This window comes from Sebastes umbrosus, chromosome 1 (genome assembly GCF_015220745.1).
Source record: "Sebastes umbrosus isolate fSebUmb1 chromosome 1, fSebUmb1.pri, whole genome shotgun sequence".
Classification (NCBI taxonomy): domain Eukaryota; kingdom Metazoa; phylum Chordata; class Actinopteri; order Perciformes; family Sebastidae; genus Sebastes; species Sebastes umbrosus.
Window position 1 is genome coordinate 28,334,552 of NC_051269.1, and position 21,229 is coordinate 28,355,780.

General features: G+C 42.1%; 1 protein-coding gene across 3 annotated transcripts in view; it reads left to right on the top strand.

Moving 5' to 3' along the window:
- The window catches only part of dip2bb (disco-interacting protein 2 homolog Bb), a 47,974-nt gene that overhangs the window by 16,628 nt on the left and 10,117 nt on the right, over positions 1-21,229 (top strand). For 2 of the 3 annotated variants that reach the window (XM_037760537.1, XM_037760612.1), the window contains exons 3-23: positions 4,205-4,276; positions 6,817-6,969; positions 11,012-11,137; positions 11,243-11,659; positions 12,879-13,025; positions 13,662-13,781; positions 14,205-14,402; positions 15,229-15,320; positions 15,465-15,575; positions 15,671-15,794; positions 16,097-16,206; positions 17,033-17,135; positions 17,240-17,304; positions 17,440-17,533; positions 17,632-17,751; positions 17,842-17,956; positions 18,683-18,822; positions 20,042-20,178; positions 20,287-20,367; positions 20,501-20,628; positions 20,859-20,973. In XM_037760537.1, coding sequence (XP_037616465.1) covers positions 4,205-4,276; positions 6,817-6,969; positions 11,012-11,137; positions 11,243-11,659; positions 12,879-13,025; positions 13,662-13,781; positions 14,205-14,402; positions 15,229-15,320; positions 15,465-15,575; positions 15,671-15,794; positions 16,097-16,206; positions 17,033-17,135; positions 17,240-17,304; positions 17,440-17,533; positions 17,632-17,751; positions 17,842-17,956; positions 18,683-18,822; positions 20,042-20,178; positions 20,287-20,367; positions 20,501-20,628; positions 20,859-20,973 — 2,768 coding nt within the window. Of the gene's footprint in view, positions 1-4,204; positions 4,277-6,816; positions 6,970-11,011; positions 11,138-11,242; positions 11,660-12,878; positions 13,026-13,203; positions 13,222-13,661; positions 13,782-14,204; positions 14,403-15,228; positions 15,321-15,464; positions 15,576-15,670; positions 15,795-16,096; positions 16,207-17,032; positions 17,136-17,239; positions 17,305-17,439; positions 17,534-17,631; positions 17,752-17,841; positions 17,957-18,682; positions 18,823-20,041; positions 20,179-20,286; positions 20,368-20,500; positions 20,629-20,858; positions 20,974-21,229 lie in introns of all 3 variants that reach the window. The other variant, XM_037760453.1, reaches the window with a different exon arrangement.

Below are 21,229 nucleotides of genomic sequence, written 5' to 3' on the forward strand. Positions count from 1 at the left end.
AGAAATGGTCTGTTTTCTGTGAGATAACAGCTGGAAGTCCCTGTTTCCCCCGTAATATTTTAACATGCATGGATCATTTTCGGCGAGCAGGTGTCGACATGTGTTTAATCTGTTATCCTGAGAAAGCAGCTGAGTGAGATGCGATGAGGGAGAAGGGAAAAGCAGGGAAAGAGAATAGAGGTCGGTAGCTAATTACTATTCAGACGGAGTGCCTGTGGGGTAGACGGAGAGAGCAGTCTCGCTGCTATTCAAATAATCCGAGGCCAGCGAGTGTGAGAGCCGGGAGAAGGCACAGCTTTGATGTCTCTCTCTCTCTACACATTGTGGAAAAATAAAACACACGCTCCGAGCTGAAAGAATCTTCTTCACCGATGCATTTGTCAAACCGAGACGAAAGAGGAGAGCTGCGGCGACTTCGTGCAAAGCCCGACTGTCGCTGAAATGGTTTGATTGTGACCTCCACCATCAGGACAGACGCGACTGGGTCACTGTGAGAAAGTGGGTTAACGAGTGAGGCCTTCGTCACCTCAGCGAAGCCATGCTTTGCCTCATAAGCAGATCTCTTTGACTGTTTGAGTGTAAATTGTGAGCAGACAGGAGCAGATTCTCGTCTTAGGTTTTAAATGATAATAACAATAATAATAATAAAGCATTTTTCATACATAAGATACAGCATTGAATAAAAGTAGGCGATATAATAAAATAGAGGTCGACCAATTGTGGATTTTTAAAGGCTTATATACATACTTGTCAACCCTCATGATTTCCTCCCGGGAAAAAGGGATTTTATATCGCTTTGACGATATATATCATCATATTACCCAGCCCTAATTGTCGGGGTACGGAGGATCCTATAGTGTGCAATTTCATTTCATGAATGGATGATTACGTGGCTGGATTATTTGGAAGAGATAACGTGAAATTGGTCAACAAGTTAAAGTGACAGTGAATTATTTATTTTCCTCCCTGTCTACCTGTCTTGTATCCTGGACAAAGAGCTGATAGTGTTGCGCTATATTTTCGAGAGATAACTTTTTTCTCCCCCTCTACCTTGACTTTGTGTATGGATCCTCCATGTAAAACGGTGATGTACTGTACGTCGCAGTGTGACCGGTCACTATCAGAGCCCAGTTCCACCGATAACGTTAGTTTGTACAATGTCCTATCGGCTCCGATCTCAGTTATAAAGACTTCTCTAATTTTTCTCATATTCCAGTTGCCAGTTTTGCCACATTTTCATTTCCTGTCTGATATTATGCAGCTCTGTTCACCTGCAGTTCACTGATCAGATGCACTTCTTTAACTCTTCAGCTTCCTCAGCTGGAGCCTGGATCTGATGATGCAACCATAAAAAACAGATGAATTTCAAATCATCCAGATGGAAGAGTGATTACTTTGAGATTCATTTACTGCCACACCAGCCCCTCCCCCATCACCAACTCCACCCCCCCCCCCCGCCCCTTCTCTCCCTCTCTCTCCCTCTCTTCCTCTTTTTCTCTTTCTGCAGAGAAACTGCCTGTTCACATGAGCTAAAAATAAATCATGTGACTGAGCGAGGCCAACTGTACCGTTCATGCATTACTTATGGAAGTGTTTGCTTTTCTTCCCTTTTCCGAAAAAAACGTCCCAGAGTAGATATAGTGTTGGAGTGGGCTCTCAGGCGATGTCCTCCAAACATGAGCACTCTCATTTTGTGTCAGCTTCTCCTTTCGTGTGTCAGCAGTGTGGTGGTTTAACTGAGGAGATGTGCAATTTGCTGAAATATTTCTGGATCACATGATCTTCCTCTGCAGATGGAGTTTGCCAGTTGTTGTGGTACATTGTAAACATTTTTCTTTTTTTTTAGCACTTTAAAGTGTCAGTAGGTAGAATATTTTTGGCATCATTTGTCAAAAATTCCATATTAACCTTTCAGCATATTGTAATTCAAGTGTTCTGAGAGAAAACTAGACTTCTGCACCTCATCATGGCTCTGTTTTCAGGCTTTAGAAAATCTAGCCCGTGACGGGAGACTTTGACCAATCACAGGTCATTTCATTGAGAGAGCGTTCCTATTGGCTGTCCTTCGGTCATGTGACCGGAACTTGGCGTTCCTTCAACAGATTTCACAATGGCGGCGTCGTCAAAAACTTTCTAATTTTACAGCTAAACCATGCACTAAAACATTTGAGGCGAGAAATAGGCATTACAGTAACAGAATAATGATTCATATTTGATCAGCGCGGCCTAGTTTGACCGTTTGTTCGGAGTTCGTGAGTGATTGACAGCCGGCTCTCATAGACAGCAGCTGGACAGCAGACCTCAGATCAGCTCTTACTGCATGTTTTCCTCCGGTATGTGAAATCTTGCAGATGCCGTTAGGAGCACCGGAGGACACAGAGGCACATGATTTTTTTCAGGTTACCTGTTTCATGTACTACTGTCACGATATAGCGACCGTTTTATAAGAATAACGTTTTTTAATCAGATTTGCTCCAATCTCGCCTACTTCAGCTTTAAGGACGTTAATGTTTGTTTAAAATTTGAAATTGAGAGTTCATTCTTGTCTAAACTGTTTGATCGTGTAACGGCTCATGTTTTCTGAAAAAAACATCCGTTGCAGACAGCTTCAACCTTTCATCACTGTGTGTCTCAGCAGCCTAATTTTTTTAATCAGGGATTAACTCTCAGAGCTCCAAGAGATGATACAACTACAGAAGAGTCACTGCTGGTCAAAAATTGTGATCACCTGTCAGACTGGCCAATATCATACAGAGTGGAAACAACCCAGGGTTATTACACAGACAAGGGCTGTCCTCTCTTAGTTGATTAGTCCACTAATCTGTCATTTTGGTCTTAGTCGACTAAGATATTCTTCAGTCGATTAGTCTTTCTTTCAGGCTTTTTTCATGCTGAATATCTTATTTCTAAGAAACTTATGAGCACATCTCTGGTAAACACAAGATTTAAAGAGGTGCTTTTGTGTGATTCTTTGTTGAGAAACTCAGTTTTGCAGATCTGTCGATTAATTCAACCAATCGATCAGTCGACAAAATCTTAAGAGTGTTAATCAACTAAGAATTACTTTGGTCGAGGACAGCACTAACACAGACAGCGGTAGGCTTATTTCGTTTTCTATTTTGACTTTTTTAAACAGGACTTTCTCATTCTTACACATTCTATAAGTCGCTGTGTTATCGAGTCAGTCTTCATGATGAAGAGGAGGTTTGAGAGCGTCCGAGGGCAGCCATACTGAATGAATCATCACTGCTCAAAAACAGTTACTAGAAAAATGAGTGCAGGCTCTCCAGATTGATTTTTAGTACGTGTCTGAGAATCTGTCAGCTTTGCCCACAGAGGAATTTGGCAGAGTCGCTGCATCGCTGCAGGGCCAGCGGAGAAACTCAGTTGGCCTGTGTTTAGTCTGGTGGGGTGGAGGAAGATGCAGATGGGCTGTCAGCGGGGGGGGGGGAAGTAGGGACATCTCGCTCTTCTACTGGAGATTCCTCCTCTTCTGTCCTATGGAAGCACCCTCACTCACCACCTCTCTCACTTCCTCCTCCGTGCACTCATCGTTTTCCCGTTTTATCTCTGTGTGTCTCCCACCTTTCTCATCTTCAGCTTAATGCCTCTCTGTTTTCACTCTGCGTCTCTGAATCATCCCATCTCTTGCCCACGCTTCCGTACGTTTCCAAATTTAGCCCTGTTTTGTTTTTCCCATCGAGTGTCGTGCTTGAGGCTGGAACAGAGCCACAGCTTTGACGCCCTCAGCCATCTCTGGAGATTACTGCAACGACTGTGTGCATCCATCTGTGTTTTCCACCTTCTCCTTTACAAAGTTTTGTTTTTATTTTACCTGTCTGTTGCTCTATCACCACTGTTGTGTTTGACGATGTGGTGATGGACCACATTCAGACACATCAGAGACCGTAGATCAGTCCAGAAGTGTTCAGTGTATTAACAAACTATAAAATGATGTCACCTGGTCCTTACCAAAGCATTAGTCATTTTTAGGGTCTTTTTTTACTTATAAAATTACACATTTTATCAAGCATATAGAAATATCTGTTTTTCCAGAATGGAAAAAAGACTGCTACTAAAACGTTGAATGTTAGTTTCTGTTGACAATGCAAGTGAACTGATGTTTATTCTAATCCTATTAAATATAAGTTGACTTGCCCAGTCTGTCAGTGAAGTCACTCTTCTTCTCTGTGGTCTTTTACAGGTGATATTACACAGAAGGGCTATGAGAAGAAAAAGACCAAACTTCTGGCTCCCTACTTCATCCATACTCCAGGTAAATAACGGTGTATCCCCCTATCTCTCTTTCATTTTCTTCTCTGGTTATACACAAAATAATATGTGTCATATGTCACGCTTAAACTTACCAAAGAAAGAAATGTGATCAGTTTTTATCTAGTATGACTCTGATTTTAATTGATTTTCAGTGTCTTATTGCCATTACTCACGCTGCGTTTCAAATCACATACTTTTTCTTTTTACTTTTAGTACGTACTGCAGCTGCCCTTGCAAAGTACAGTATGCAGTATGCACACAATTGGGACATACTACTTCATCATAACATTGCGCCTTGAACTTTGACCCTCTTGCTCATACTGTATATCCGCTGCGAAGAGGACTGTGGGTCTGAATAAATAGAAAAGCATGCTGGCTTGTATACTGCAAAATGTGACCAGATGTAGTAGAACATCCTGGTATTTTTGGCATACTGCATTTGACATACTATGTACTAGGACATACTAAGGCTGCGTTTGAAATCGCATACTATGCACTACATATTCAGGTGTACTATCGTTCAACATACTTTTGTGTGAATAAACAGCAGTATGTATCTCTTCGGACGCACTGAGCAGCAATTTAGGTCATGTAACAAAAATGACGATTTGTGAGAATCAAAGTCTGAATTAATTTAAAATCTATATTACGCCTAGCAAAGTGAAATCTTATAACTACAGTTAAATTGAAGCGTTATTGATACAGAGCTGTCCACCAGCGTCTGTTATGAATGTTGTCGTCACTACCACATTGCATTGTGGGATATTTATGCTGCTGTAGTGTCCAGCGTTGCATACTGTAATATTTAATATGCAATTTGCATATTCTTGGCTCCATACTAAGGTTTCGGACATACTAAAATATCTGACATACTGTTTTAGGGTATTAAATAGCACGTTAGTATGGAATTTCGGACGCAACCTAAATCTTTTTCTGGCATACTAAATATTATGGTAGTATGGGTATTGGAACGCACAATCAGTTATTCAAACTCCATGCTCTGCTTAATGTCACTACACATTTTATTTTCACATGCATGTCTTTTTATAACCGGTTATTTCAACCTCTGTAAATGTTGTATTTGATATATCAGTGCATTGCAGAATAATTTTTAGATGTAGATTGCAGTAAATGTTATGTAAATGCTGTTTCTATACTGTAATGACACTGGTATTGTACATTAAGACAGGATAATGCTCACTGCTGCCTCCTAGTGGTACCATCTCTCTGCTAATCTCCCCTCATCCCTCTGACGGTGCATCACATATGATGATAAATTGTTAGTTGAATGAAAATGTGTTTACCTACTTGAGGCTCCATCTCTACTTGAAGAATCAAATGGATGCTTAACCAGGTAGCTAAAAATCTGGCTGATCATTAAGCTACTTCATTAAGTAATCTGAATGTTACAGTGTTCTTGTGATTAATGTATTTATAATGTATTGTTTATTGGGATTGGTTTGCATCTCCCTGTGACCTGATGTAGCAGGTTTTCATCCTGTATGCAGGCCTATTATGTGTTATATTACTTAGGGATGCACCGATCCGACTTTTTCAGTCCCGATAGCAATACCTGGTCTTTGGGTATCGGCCGATACCGAGTACCGATCCGATACCAGGGCTTATTTAATAAGCTGTATGCCTCACTGTGTGGAAGTAACTGGGATCATTCTTTTATGTGTAAAGCTTGACTTAAACATCGCTTTCCTAACTTCGTAAAACAAAATGTAACAAATAAATACATAGATATACATTTACTGAATGGTTATTTATCGTTAAAATAATAAATCGTGCACCAGCAACTTGGTAAAGTATATAATGTATGATCCCGCTATTTGAGTCAGTATCTGATATCTGATATCTGATATCTGATATTGGTGCATCCCTGATATTAATATGATATTATACTAAGATATATACAGTATATAATCATCTTCATTGCCTTCCTTTAAAAAAAAAAAAATCACTCCTTGGTTCTTGAGATAAATATGGGAAAGACAAAGAAAAGAAAATATATACAAAACTATGATTAAAAAATATTAATAATAATAAACACAAGAACAGGAAAATATGCAGCACATCCCTAAATTAAAATCAAAAGTTAATCTAATGGCATGGTAATTAAAATCAAAGCATTATCCACTTCCCTGTACCATGTCAGATATCCTGTAAAAGTTAAGTACATTGTTGTTCTCCAGAAAATTGCAGAAATTCTGCAAAACTTTTCACAAGTCCTCCGTTTTAGCGACAGGGGAACTCCACAGCTTTCTTCTTTATTTTTTCTGTGAACAGGCTATCCATCGAAAGTTAATTACAGTTTACAGCTGACATCATCGGAGAAACAAGACAATAATACTGTTGGGTCTCTAAACTACGGTGTACGGTCATAGACCTGCTCTATATATAAAGCGTCTTGAGATAACTTCTGTTGTGATTTGACGCTATACAAAAATAAATTTAATTGAATTGAATTGAATAAAGAAGATTCTCATGTGTTAATAATACTAATATTAATAAATACATGTTTGTTGTGTTTGACAGTGGAGCCGCCCCGTCAGAATGACAGGCAGCCTCCTGCTCCCAGCTCCTCCTCCAGCCACGCCCATCCCCCCTCCAGCTCGTCCCGTTACCGAGAACGACGCTCCCGCAGGTCCCATCGCAGTGGAGGAACCAGGGATGACCGCTACAGATCAGGTCAGAACTCCAACATTAAAAAAACGACATTCAGCTTCACTTCTTCCCCCAAATGTACAACACCTCTGATCCACTGAGGACATATACAGTAGTTTCCTCTGATTAGCCTACATCCGCTTCACTTGTTGAGCCAGCCTGCTTTTAAGCTCAGACACTGGGCTGTTTCAAAGGGACCAATTAAAGAAGTGTGTGTGTGTGTGTGTGTGTGTGTGAGTGTGAGACAGACGGCAGTGCAGCCCTGCAGCTGGGAAGCCCCTCAGTGAGGACCCTCAGTCTGTGAGAGCAGAGTGATGTCACTGCCTGGCTATGTGTGAGGAGAACAGGGGGGATACTGATCTGGAGGGGAAAACCTGACGCTGATGAGAACAAAGGAAAACAGAGCAGTAGAGTAGAAGTGATAGAGCATGTGAGGACGATGTTAGAGTGTCTGTTAGCTGAGTTTCAGACAGTAAAAAGCATCCTCCCTCCAGGCCCGTACCCTGCTGTTTCTTTCCTGCTTGCCCTCTCATGTGAAACACCCTCACACACTCCAGCATGCTAAATACCAGGCTGACAAAGGCTGGAGTTTGGTGGCTGCTTCATTGCCATAGAAAATCTGACCAGCAATAAAAGAATATCTTTCATCTGATTGAAGGATTCAGAAGGAGATTGAGGAGGGAGGACTCAACACCGAGAGGATAAGAGACTGGTGCAATACATCAAGACTGAGACTGAGGGGAAAGTAGTGCAGCATCGTCCTGGGCTTTAAAAGTGCAGCAGTAGAAGTAAAGTTTTGTAGGACTGACGGGTTGAAAGAGACGGCCTGGAGGAGAAGAACACAGACCATGGACGAGAGGGATGATGAGCCTTTTTGCCATATAATGAGCCGTCCATTTTACTCTATTCACAGTGTAGTGCAGTTTCAAGTGCAGTAGAAGTGCTCTGATACAGCACCATTTCAACTAGGCTGCTTTCAAAGGAAACATTATAACCCTCATCAAAGTAGGTTTTTAATTGCAGGACTGTTAGCTTTAGCTAGGTGTGTCTAATAAACAAGCAAGATGCTGAAATGAAATGGCAGAAAGTAGTGCACTAGCTTGCCAATAGGGACTGATTTTGGACACAGCCAGGGTCAGCTGGCAGTTAAAACCACCACTCATACTGTAAATGCCCAGCTGGTATAAACCAGCAGGCTACAACACTAAAAACTCTCCAGCTCCAATAAATGATTGGACAAAAGGCCAATAAGATCCAACACTGTCGCATCCTGGAAGACCTGAATATGCTAAGTTTTGACTACATTGCATTTGCAAATGCCAATCTTATCTGCAAATGTTTACATGGCCAGGCTCCTCAGGCTTTCTGTGACATGGTGCAACCATTACAGGCCTTTGGATTGTCCACTAGGAATACTACTGCGGGGAACTGTATGTAACTGTAACAGTATTACACCGGAACACCTCTTTTGGCCAGACGTCCCGCGAGAGCTAACATATGAAATGCACTGCCTATTGAACTCAAAAACGACCAAAATGTTCAACATTTTAAGTAATTTTTAAAAGCCAAACAATCATGTAGTCATGTGTAGGGGCAGGAGGGGTTGGGGTATGTGTGTGTGTGTGGTGTGTGTTGCGGGGGCATTGTTATTTGATAATAATAATAATTTAATTGTTATTTCAAAGGCCCTTCTAGGGACGGGCATTAGGAATTAGCAGTAGCTACAAATGCTGTGATACATTGCATCAGAAAATTGCTCTGCATTTCTCTATGTCAATGTATTTATCCCTATCAAATAAACATAAAATTAAACAAATTAAAAACTTGACCTCTTGGTGGCGCTGGAGGAAAGGTCAGGGGGACACCAAAGTCTGTAAGATTCATCATCTGGGAACTATAAATGTTTGTACAAAATGTCATGGCTGAAAAAAAGTTGATGAGATATTTCAGCCTGGTTCTAGCATGGATAAAAAATGGAGCGTTTTAGAAGAGACCCAGCATAAACAAATAATTATAAGAAATGACAAAACACTGCAGCGAATGAGAAACTGAAGAGATTAAAGCATTCATCATTTAATGGGCTGCAGAGAAAGTTTAACAACCTTAATATAATTACCTCTCATCTCCTCTGGCTTCCTCCAGTTATTACTCCTCTTAAACAACAGTGTCAGTGCTGCGTTCACCAAAACACAACACTGACTTTGGTTTGAGTCTGCTGCCTCTACAGTTACACATGTATGCAAATGATTCCACTAATAATTCAAATGTGTAATAGTAAACCAAAAGAGGAACGTATGAAAGATAAAACCAGATTAAGGCCTTCAGGTGCCCATACATCAGGTGCTGGTGTAAAAACACCCCCACCGTGCTCATCGCCATGGAGACAGCCCTCAACCTCCCAGAAATGTGTAAGGAGTCAGCCTCTCCTGACACCCCCCCGTGTGAGGGTGGACGATGGCACATTATGAAGATGATTTAGTCCCGAGCAATCTGTTCAGCAGAATGCCAGTTATGTAATAATGGTCCCCGCTGCTGCTGCTGCTGTGTGACGAGCTCTGCTTGATGATTTATTTCAATGTGTTGAATGGAAACTGTGTCCCTCCCCTGAGTTAATGATGTGTGTGATTTGTCAGTGAGTGGGCTTTTGTTGCACATGTTTTGTTACGTAGTCTGAATGTGTGTCTGTTCACGTAGTCCTTTTTAATGTGCCTGTGGGTGTTATCAAGTGAAAGTATCTCCGCATTCATTACCGTGTGTAGGCAAGTGTGTGGGCTAATACACAGCTTCGCTCTCTCCTCCCGTCGTGCTTCCTGTTTCAGTGGGAAAACACAGTCGTCCTCTTAGGATTTTCTTCTAATTAGCCGTTTTATTCGTCAACAAAGCCTCACTGACACAAACCTGAAATATTGCTGTCTATAATGACTGGAAAGGAATGAAGCAGTGGTGACCACTCTTTTTATCTTGTGATCATTTAAAACAGAGTGATGTTTCCCTTCCACTCGTCGCAGGTTGGATATGTGCTGAGAGCAGAGTACCCAGTGATTTTTCCCTTCTCAGATTGCTTAATTTTAATATTTCTTTCAGCAAAAATGAACAATTTTGTTCAGCGGATATTTGTTTTTCTTTTTTCTCACAACATATCAGATTTTTTTTCTATAAAATAATTGTTGGCACCTTTTTTTTTTTTTTTTTTTACCTTTTTTGATAGTAGGAACTTCTCCAAGAACCCCAGAACGTTTGTAAGAATTCGTTACCTTTCTTTAGACTCGAGGAACCAGGATCTAAACTTACGCCGGGTTCACACAGGATGCGCCGCGCCATGGAGCTCCACGCCAGCTCCACGCCAGCTCGTGATCTTCAGCGATAGTTTCGGCGTCTGGTCTAATATCGCTGTGTGCCACGAGCGAATCTGGCAAGAAAACACACTGATAATCTACTGTAATCGATATAAATGATATATTATATACGATATAAATGATCTGATTCTGATAAATGATCAAATATGCATCCCACACACGCTTTTGACTTCCCTCCCCTCTCTTCCTGCTGTTCTCCCGGAGTTTCAATTCCCCCGATTCCCTCACAGTCCCTCTCCCCCAGTCAAATTTCAAAATCCATCCACTATATTTATAAGAAATAGCCTCATATATTGACATAGTGCAGTGCTTGGTGGTGCCTCCGCGTCCAGTGTGAACCCAGCGTTAGTCCCCAGGCCGTGGTTTAGGTCCCTACCTTATTTTGGAGCAGAGGCTTTTCGGGGTGGCAGATCCCCTTGGTTGGGACCCACTAGATCTAGAGGACTCACAGCACAATTAAAATGAGATGATAACACTATTCAAGCAGCACTTAGGGAAATCATGCAGTTTTAAAGTCACTTTATTAGCAAATATACAAAGAAGGAAAAGGCTCAGTAAGGAAAACAGAGTATGACGTGTGTCGTGGGAAAACTTGATGAGTCAGTTTTAAAAGCTGTTTTCATTGTTTCCTGCCATTGTTTCTTTGCTTTGAATCAGATCCAAAGTTGCCATTCTTAATTCAAAGTGTGTATTGTTTTCTGTCTGTGCAGATATCCATACTGAGGCAGTACAAGCTGCCTTGGCTAAACACAAGGAGGAGAAGATGGCGCTGCCCATGCCAACGAAACGACGCTCCACTTATGTACAGTCTCCCATCGAAACACGCACACCACCAGGTAGGACAGGAAGAAGGACAATACTCCTGCTCTGTCATAATAATAATAATCGATCTTTAGCGAGGACGATATGATGCTGGATGTTCATACTTGGTGCTCTCTCAGACTCCTCATCAGGTTCTGAAGATGAGACGTCTGTGCGCAGGCAGTCATCAGTGATCGCTCCTCCGCCTGTGGTCCATCCCAACCTGCAGAGCCCGGACGCTTGGATCAACCGCACCGTCCAGGGCTCCTCCACCTCCTCCTCGGCCTCCTCCACCTTGTCCCACGGAGAGGCCAAGCCGCAGCCTCAGAGCCAGCCTAAGCCTCAGCCTCAGCCCCAGTACAAGCCGCAGTACCAGCCTCTGTATCAGCCTCATTACCAGCCGCAGCAGCAGCAGCAGCCTCAGCCTCAGCCTCAGCCTCAGCCTCAGCCTCAGCCTCAGCCTCAGCCTCAGCCTCAGCCTCAGCCCTCAGCCCACACTGCAGCCCACAATGCAGCCCACGCTGCAGTGGCGGACATGCTGGCTCACAGTCGCATTGGTAAGACACTCGGCTGATTTCTGACTAAAATATTCTTGGGCACCACTACTGTTATTAGTATTAGTTGATAACACATGTAGCGGCTGTTCCACTGAAAGGATTTAGATCCAAAAGAACAATATCTTTAAATTTAAAATTTAAAACGACTGAATCTTTTATCAATTTTGCTTAGTATTATGGTGCCTTCAAATGGGGTCGAGTCAGCGTTCACAAAAAGAGTCCATATGAACGCCCCCTTCTCGTGGTATTCACGACCCCGTAAGTGGAAAGTTTCTGAAAGCTCCAAGTTCACGAGTTGTGACAGAAATGGCAGAAATGGCAGAGCCATGGAAGTTAATTTTTCGGTGCATAATAAGTTAATGTCGTATATTGTTTTTCTTCACAATTTTATAATATGTTTGAGGAAAATGTTGATATTCATTTTGCATTTCCTGCATTATGTTACCCACTTGCCAGCTTGCTAAATTGTTAGCCGCTGTGGCTTCTAGATGCCGACAGTAACGTCAATATAACCGTTGCTTAGCAGCAGCGTTCTCACGACTTAACCACTTGAAAGCCAAGCATATGTGTTCACAAGAGTACCGATCCAATACCAGTGTCTAATTAATAAGCTGCATGCCTCACTGTGTGGAATCAATCAAACTGTATTTATATAGCACCTTTCAAACAAATCAAATGCACCTCAAAGTGTTTTACAAGCGATTGACAAATAAATTGACAAACGTCATAGTGATCAGCAGTTACTCAAAGTAGTAAAATGTTGATAAAACAAAATATGAGTAAAATAGATATAAGAATAGTACAAAATAGTACAAACAATAAAACCACAACAATTATAAAACACTACATTAAAGCCAGACTAAATAGATGGGTTTTTAGTTTACCTTTAAAAATATCATTATCTTCAGCTCCTGGAAGGCTGTTCCCACGTCCTGTTTGTTCTGCTTTGTGGAACAGCTAAAAAAAGAAGTGACTTGGCTTATTCTTTTATTTGTAAGGCAACATCAGGCTTGACTTAAACATTGCTTTCCTAACTCTGTAAAACAAAATGTAAACAAACCAATACTTAGATATAAATGTAACTGTTATTTATTATTAAAAGCAAGCAAGCATGCGTGAAATAGCTTGTTAATATCCAGTGCCTGATATTGTAATTATGAAGCAAGCTGAAACTTTAGGATGGCTTCGTTAAGACTGTCCTCCCTCGCTTCACCTGCAGCCCACTCAGGGAACAGCGCCCCCCCTCCAGATGTGACAGCTGTGGCCCCTCCATCCAGAGGCCCGCAGGTCGACCGGCCCAACAACGCCGCGGTGCGAGGGATGAGCCGCGGGCAGAGCCGCTCAAGCATGATGGAGACTGCGGACGGTAACGACTACACATCACAACATTTGTATTTGTCTGTGTGTCTTTGCGGAAGCTTCAAACTCCACTCACAAATCTCTTCTTTCTTCCAACCATAACATATCATTAATCCGACTTTACTGCTTTCTTTTCTTCTTGATCTTTCTCTACCCTGTCACATGTTTATTTGACTGGCTGATAGCGAGAGGTAATATCCAGAGTAAGGAAACTCCTTAATGTATAATGTCCGTAGCCTTCTGTGTTTGCTGTTGTACCCTTAACTCCCCCTCCTGTTTTTAATGAATGATTATAAAAATAAATGCCACAAAAACAACATCCACGCACAGAATTAATCCTCACGTGTGATCCCAAACCAAAAAAAAACAACCTTACCTTCACTGTGTTCTCCTCATGTTGACACCTACGTATGCTGCTTTTCATTCCCAAAAGATATGAAAAAATGTTATTATCAATGAAATTATCAACTAAAGAATACAGTCTCTTGTGTTATGGGATGAAGAGCAGCAAACTATGAGATAGTAAGAAGTTTAGATATGTAGTGTTTTGTCACTGGATGTTCAAGCCACTGTGTGTGTGACTATGTGTGTGACTATGTGTTTGTCCTGCCACGGCCCTTCTCCACCTTTATCCACCTTGTAGGAGTTCCTGTGAACAGCCGAGTGTCCACTAAGATCCAGCAGCTGCTCAACACCCTGAAGAGGCCCAAGAGGCCGCCGCTCAGCGAGTTCTTCACCGACGACTCAGAAGAGATCGTAGAAGGTACGTACTACTTATTATGGCTGTACCACATCATATACAGTATTACAATCTGAGTTTGAATGACTTGTGCAGACTTAATACATTTCTCTATATTTAAAAAAATACATATTGGTACTCATACATACTGATAAGTCACCATTTATTAAATGTTCATAAATTGTAACTAATGGCTTTATTAATGGTTATTAAATAATTTACTATTGCTTGACGAATAAAGTATAAACTATTAATAAGTGCAGCTTTTGGGTTGCCAGTTTGTGAAACATCCCTTTGGCCTGTGTTTATCCTTTCCATTTGAAATTGGTTGAAATTGGCTGAATCAGTAACCTACGTACAGTATAGTCCAGCAATGACGTATGACCTCCATAACGAAGCTCATTAATCTGTAACATAACCAAAAGTGTTGTGTTGTCTCTCTCACAGTGCCAGAGCCAGACCCCAACACACCTAAGCCGGAGGGCCGTCAGATCATCCCGGTGAAAGGGGAGCCTTTGGGAGTAGTCAGTAACTGGCCCCCAGCCCTGCAGGCAGCGTTGGCTCGTTGGGGATCCACTCAGGGGAAGAGCCCCGCCCTCACTGCTCTCGACATCACGGGAAAACCGCTCTATACACTGACTTATGGTGAGACACGAGACAAGACTATTAATATACTCATGGATGGATTAAATTGTAAATGGTAAATGGACTTGCATTTATATAGCACCTTTCTAGTTTTCTGACCACTCAAAGCACTTTACACTACATGTCAGCATCCATTCACACACACATTCATACACTGATGGCAGAGGCTGTCATGCAAGGTGCCAACCTGCCCATCAGGATCTAATCTAAATACTCATTCACACTCCGATGGCCCAGCCTTCAGGAGTAATTTGGAGTTAAGTTTCTTGCTCAGGGACACTTTGACATGTGGACTGGAGGAGCTGGGGATCGAACCACCGATCTTCCGATTGATGTGCGACCCGCTCTACCACCACAGCTGGGCTCAGAACGGGCCTACTGTGCACAGGCCCAGGGGCCCAACAGGTTAGGGGACCCCGGGGCCAGAGCTTCTGTTTGAAGTTACTGCTAACATGTCTTGTTGGGAAGCGACCAAGAGACGCAAAACTACCAAAAAGAGATGCAAAGCGGCTACAAAGAGATGCAAAATGACAACAAAGAGATGCAAAATGTCCAAAAAATGTTCTCTTTGAATCTGTGGCTCTTCTTCTTATGTATGACCCTTTATGTGTCTGTGCCCAGGGGCCCATTGTTTCATAATTCGTACATGAATATACTAATGTACTATGCTATGTTCAGAGCTATTTCTAATGAATTCCTGTGAAGAGTTAATTAGATAATAGAGAGATGTGTGTACTCTGTGAGAGGAGATTTGTTTTGGCAGTAGTAAGACTTGTAACCTACCTTCCTACCTAACCTCCCCCCCGCTCTACCTTCTGTCCGTTAGGGAAGCTGTGGAGTCGCAGTGTGAAGCTGGCGTACACCCTCCTGAACAAGCTGGGCACCAAGAACGAGCAAATCCTCAAACCTGGCGACAGGGTGAGAGAGCTGACACACAATACACACAACAAACGTATAACAAAGGGAGTGTCATCCGGACAAATTCATTCAGCACAGGGAATACAACGTTTTGCAGTATTTGCAGCAACAAGGTGCTGAAGGTGAAGTTTAATGTGTTGGTAGGTGGCGCTGGTGTACCCCAACAGTGACCCTGGTATGTTCTGGGTGGCCTTCTACGGCTGCCTCCTAGCCGAAGTTATACCCGTACCCATTGAAGTACCGCTGTCTCGCAAAGTAAGAAAACCATCAAACATGTTCATTCTGTGAGTACAGAAATAGTTTTTTTCTGTTTAAGTATGAATGTGTTTGTGTGTATGTGGCATTTTTAGGATGCAGGTATCAGCCAGGTGGGGTTTCTGCTCGGTAGCTGTGGAGTTGGTCTGGCTCTGACCAGCGAGATCTGTCTGAAGGGTTTACCCAAAACACCCACTGGGGAAATAATGCAGTTTAAAGGTCAGTAAGTTCTCTCTGAGATTATTGAACTTTATTAAATAATTAGACATTTATCTTAAAAAAACTTTACTGTTTCATGAAATGTTGCTGTAAAACGTATAACGGCTAAATCTCAGGTCACCTTCAGACTGTTTTGGAATACAATGTACTCTGTTTTAATGAAGAAGTGACGATGAATTTTAGTCATCAATGTTCTTAAAATGGTTGAATAACGTTGCAAAATGAATCCCTTTTTTATATTCTGAATTAAAATGTAAGCCCCCGCGCTTTTACTTGACTTTACTGATGTCTCTCTCTGATAGGCTGGCCTCGACTAAAGTGGGTGGTGACAGATTCAAAATACCTGACCAAGCCTTCCAAAGACTGGCAGCCGCACATCCCCACTGCCAACACTGACCCTGCATATATAGAGGTAACAGAGCTGCTTACTGGTGTGTCAGCTGACTGCATCAAGCAGTTACTGCTTAATGAAGTTCCTGGGAATTTACTTACTTACTTTTTTAACTACTTTTCAAGGAACTAAAAGGTTCCTTCGGCCCATTGTTGTCTGAGTTTCCATAGCGGTCTAAAGTCCTGCGAAGATTAGGCAAATTAGTCGGATGACGTATTAAAAAACGGCATGACATGGGACGAGGGCTGCTGGTGGTCACAACGGTAAACACACTCTGCAGCCTGCAGTTCAGTTGGCCTGTTTCATCTAAAAAACACGTCTCTCTTTTTCTCTATCTTTTTTAAAATTAGTTGGGAGGCCGACAGCAGAGCCTAACTTTAATTTTAATGTTATCAAACAGGAGGAAAGGCTCTCCCCTTGTTCTAAAATGGTCCTAAATCAATACTGGAGTACTTCCTTGTTTTATGAATGAAGCGGTACACGAGTTGAAGCAGCTGCGCTTTGTCTGTGTTTCACCAATCAGCGACAGTCATCCTTATAAACTCCACCCAGAAAGATCCTGTACTTCCAGAAAATACTACCACTCGACCAGGGCCCTTTTTGGGGGGTTAAAAAGGGCCCGTAAAATGTCCCAAGAACTTAATTTAGAACCTGGTCCCTGCTGTCGAAACGCAATGAGTTCCTCAAAAGGTTCCTAGTTCTGGGGGAAAGTTCCTGCGGTCAAAACAGGGCTTATATTGTATAACTGACTGACCTGCATCATGATAAAGGTAATGTGAAAAAAATAACGTTTTAGCGGGTTTGCACAATTATTCATATGTTCCTCTCATGTTTCCTGTCTGTGTAGTACAAGGCGAGTAAAGATGGCACCGTGGTAGGTGTGGCTGTGTCCAAAGTAGCCATGTTGACCCACTGCCAAGCACTGACCCAGGCCTGCAACTACTGCGAGGGTGAGTAAAGACGCAGCGTGTCGTAATGGTCCACCATCTGAAGGTTTCTTCAACAACACAGTTGTTATGAGTCTGAAGTCACTTGTGTCATTCTTCACTTTAAGGGGAAACTTTAGTGAATGTCCTGGACTTCAAGAAGGATATAGGCCTGTGGCATGGAGTTCTCACGGTAAGTGTGTGTGTGTGTTTTTTACATTTTCTGTAATGTAAGAACAAAATTTAGTAGAATGTGGGTTTTTTGTTATGATGAGAAAAATAAGTATTTTACCGTATTAGCTGCTTAATCAGGTTTGTGTGTTTCCAGGCTGTGATGAACAGGATACACACTATCAGTGTTCCCTATGCAGTAATGAAGGCTTGTCCTCTCTCCTGGGTACAGAGGGTCCACTTCCACAAAGGTAACACTGGTCTCTCAGCTGGAGTAACGCCATATAAGAGTATAATATAATAAATGTTTAACTTAACATGTCATGCCACTGTTATGCTCCTCGTGCAGCTCGTATAGCTCTGGTGAAGTGCCGTGATCTACACTGGGCCATGATGGCTCATCGGGAACAAAGGGACACCAGTCTGGCTTCATTACGCATGCTGATTGTTGCTGATGGTGCTAACCCCTGTGAGTACGCCGTGACCCCCAGCTTTGTCAAACTAGCTCTTTTCAAAGGACACAAATTAGATGTAATGTGTTGAATCTCTTGCTGTCAAGGGTCGGTGTCTTCCTGCGATGCCTTCCTGAACGTGTTTCAGTCCCACGGGCTGAAACCTGAGGTCATCTGTCCCTGTGCCACCTCCCCTGAGGCTATGACAGTAGCTATACGCAGGTATGCAACCCTGTCTCCCACAAAGTTACGTTCACCTACAACTATACTGCATAACCAAAATATGTTTTGAGGGAAACATATTTTCTTCCAGATCATGGTCGCAGTTTTTAACAGTTTTAAATATGTGATTAATGTTGTAAATGGAAACAAAACAAAATCACAACAAAACTATTTAGTTAGGTTTAGTAAAAAAAACATCATGGTTTGGCTTAAAATTTCTGGCAGCCGCAGACTTTCAAAGGTATTTGTGATACGTAAAAGACAAACGTAATCCGCAACAAAATATTTTTCCTTCCAAATGTAATTGAGAATGCAATTTAGTTATATGGGAACATCATTTTTAGGAGACAGGGCTGGTCACTGACCCATATTTCCTTTTTGTGTTGGATTGTTTTAGCATTATATAAGAGGAAAAATACAAACACAAAAGAAGATTCCTTCTTCTAAGTGTCTAGTCCCAACTACCTCCCATTTCTTCCTTCTTCCCACCCTCACGCCCTGCATTAAAATCTAAGGCCCATGTAAGGACATTATGATTAATGAAAGACAAAGAACAAGCATGACACACTGCTTCACTCAAGGTTGATATACTAGTCTAGCAGGTCGGATGAAGACATGGTCTGTTGTATGTGGCGGTGTACACGAGTGGGTGGACAGATGGCTAACGGTAAGAACAGATGGGATGGATAGAAATGCTCACGTTTGATCGAACTCTCTCCTGTGTAGACCGGGAGTACCGGGCACACCCCTCCCTGCCCGCGCCATTCTTTCCATGGGCGGCCTGAGCCACGGTGTCATCAGGGTCAACACAGAGGACAAGAACTCCGCCCTGACTGTACAAGATGTGGGGCACGTCATGCCTGGAGGTGAGGATGGGAGGAAAGATAGATGAGTCAAAAGGAAAGCATGAAACACAAATGACAGATAAGTGCTTTTGGAAAGAGCTGATAAAAAAAGCATTCATGAGCTCCAGCAGGGTTCTCACACCTCCTGGAAAACCTGGAAAACAGTTGACCAATTTTCAATTTCCAAAATAGACTAATAGAGCTTGTTTATCAACCCCCTGACAGAGGTCTGGGCTAAGCCCCGAATATCTTCAAATCCTAGAAAGAGATGAGTAATGAGCCTTTTAATGTTTTTTTTATTTCATATCATAAATATTTTTAATGTCTGTTTATTAACTGGCCCCTGGCCTCCCGTCATTTTGCAAAAGTGGCCCCCGGGAAAAGCAAGTTAAATATCCCTGAGCTAGACCATCATAGAAAATGTCCTGGAAAATAATGTCTAGAAAAGAGTGGGAACCCTGTCCAATATATCAGAAATTTAAGCCCAATAAGCAAAAATGAATGTTATGGAAAAGATTTATTTGAAATGTGTTGGTTCTTGCACGAGAAAGAGTGGTGTGTTGAGAGCCAGCACTCAAATCTTGGATGTTGGACTTTTCCTCCAGCACCCGAACACACCGACAAGAAAATGCTCTCAAAAGCATTATCACAAGATGAAGAACTTTGGCAAAAAGATAAACAATAAATGTTCCCTGTGATCATTATTTACTATCTCAAGAAAAATTCAAATCTCCTGAGTTTGAATTTCATTTCATACTGATATGGATGTAAACCAATTGCAATGTAGCAGGAAAAAATATGATCTGCTTTGTCAAATATTCAAAATGAATGTCAAATTAACAAGATTTTCTGATGTTGATAACTTGTTTTTGTAGTACTGTGTTTATTACTGTGTTATGCAAACCATTTCATGAAATATTGACATTTTTAAATAATTGTAGTACGTATATAAAATACAGAAGAAAATGGGACTCACTTTCCACCTCTTCAAAGTTACACAGCTCTCCTGAATATTTTAGTCTGCCAACCTCAATAGCTAGAGGAAGAATACCAGTTTCTAAATGTGCAACTAAAACTCGTTGGCTTCTAGGAAAAGCGTGATGTTAACATAAACTTTATCATCCAGAAGGAAAAAGTCATGTTGTCAAAAAAACGGGGTTGAAATGTGCAATGTCATCGTTTAATTCCTTCAATTTATGAAGTCTATAGTTGTCTGAATGTTGCCTTTGTGTGTCTCCAGCTCTGATGTGCATTGTTAGACCAGACGGGCCTCCTCAGTTGTGTAAAACAGATGAGATTGGTGAGATAATAATCAACTCCCGCGCTGGAGGAAACATGTACTACGGCCTGCCTGGAGTCACCAAGAACACTTTTGAGGTATGAAAGTGGAATTACACCCACAACCCGCCTGTGCTGGTCCAGTCAAACAGTTAAGTAGTTTCTTTCTGTGGTGTATTTCCATCCTTCCTGTGTGGTTGTGTTCAGGTGATACCAGTTAACGCTAATGGAGTTCCCATTGGAGAGATTCCATTTGTGCGGTCAGGACTCCTGGGGTTCGTCGGCCCAGTAAGTAGGACCGTTTCATTAGAGTACAACATCCGTGGTAACTTGAGCCATCCTGGAAACCATCCATCTCTGAATGGGTCTGTATACTTCCAGTATAATGACCCCGCTGTGTGTGTCCTCCCGCTCCGTGCAGGGCAGTCTGATCTTTGTGGTGGGGAAGATCGAGGGTCTGCTGATGGTGAGCGGGCGGAGACACAACGCTGACGACCTGGTGGCCACCGCTCTAGCCGTGGAGCCGGTCAAGACTGTGTACCGCGGGAGGTGAGGAGACCACTAAAATTCTTCTTTATCCAGAGTGTGTGTAGAAAGATGGTGAGCTCCTATAAAGTAATAAAGTGAATCCTAATTCATCACCACTGACATCTGGTGGTACAAAAGAAGCACAGCAGCCTCAAAACAGGGCATGACTGGCGTTGTGTAAAGTTCTCTGACTTCCACACCTTCTGAATAATATAGTTGTGTGTGTTTTTCTGTGTTTGTGTGTGTTTTAGGATCGCTGTGTTTTCAATCACAGTGTTTTACGATGAGAGGGTAGCGATTGTGGCGGAGCAGAGGCCAGACGCCAGCGAAGAGGACAGCTTCCAGTGGATGAGCCGAGTGCTTCAGGTAAATCACCCCATCGCCTCCCTCCAAATGCTTTATTGTGAAGCAGCAGTAACAGGAAACAGTATACATATCTACTTTTGATTATAAACATGAAAACAAGCTGACATTTTCATGCACAGTAAATCACTTGTTATTAGTGATAGTATTATTATCTAATTATTACCTCCAGTGTGTCTGTAATTTAGAGACAAAAGCACCATTCTGTCAACCAAGTTCTTGAGTCACCTTCAGTCTTTTAAAAACAAATGTTGTGTAA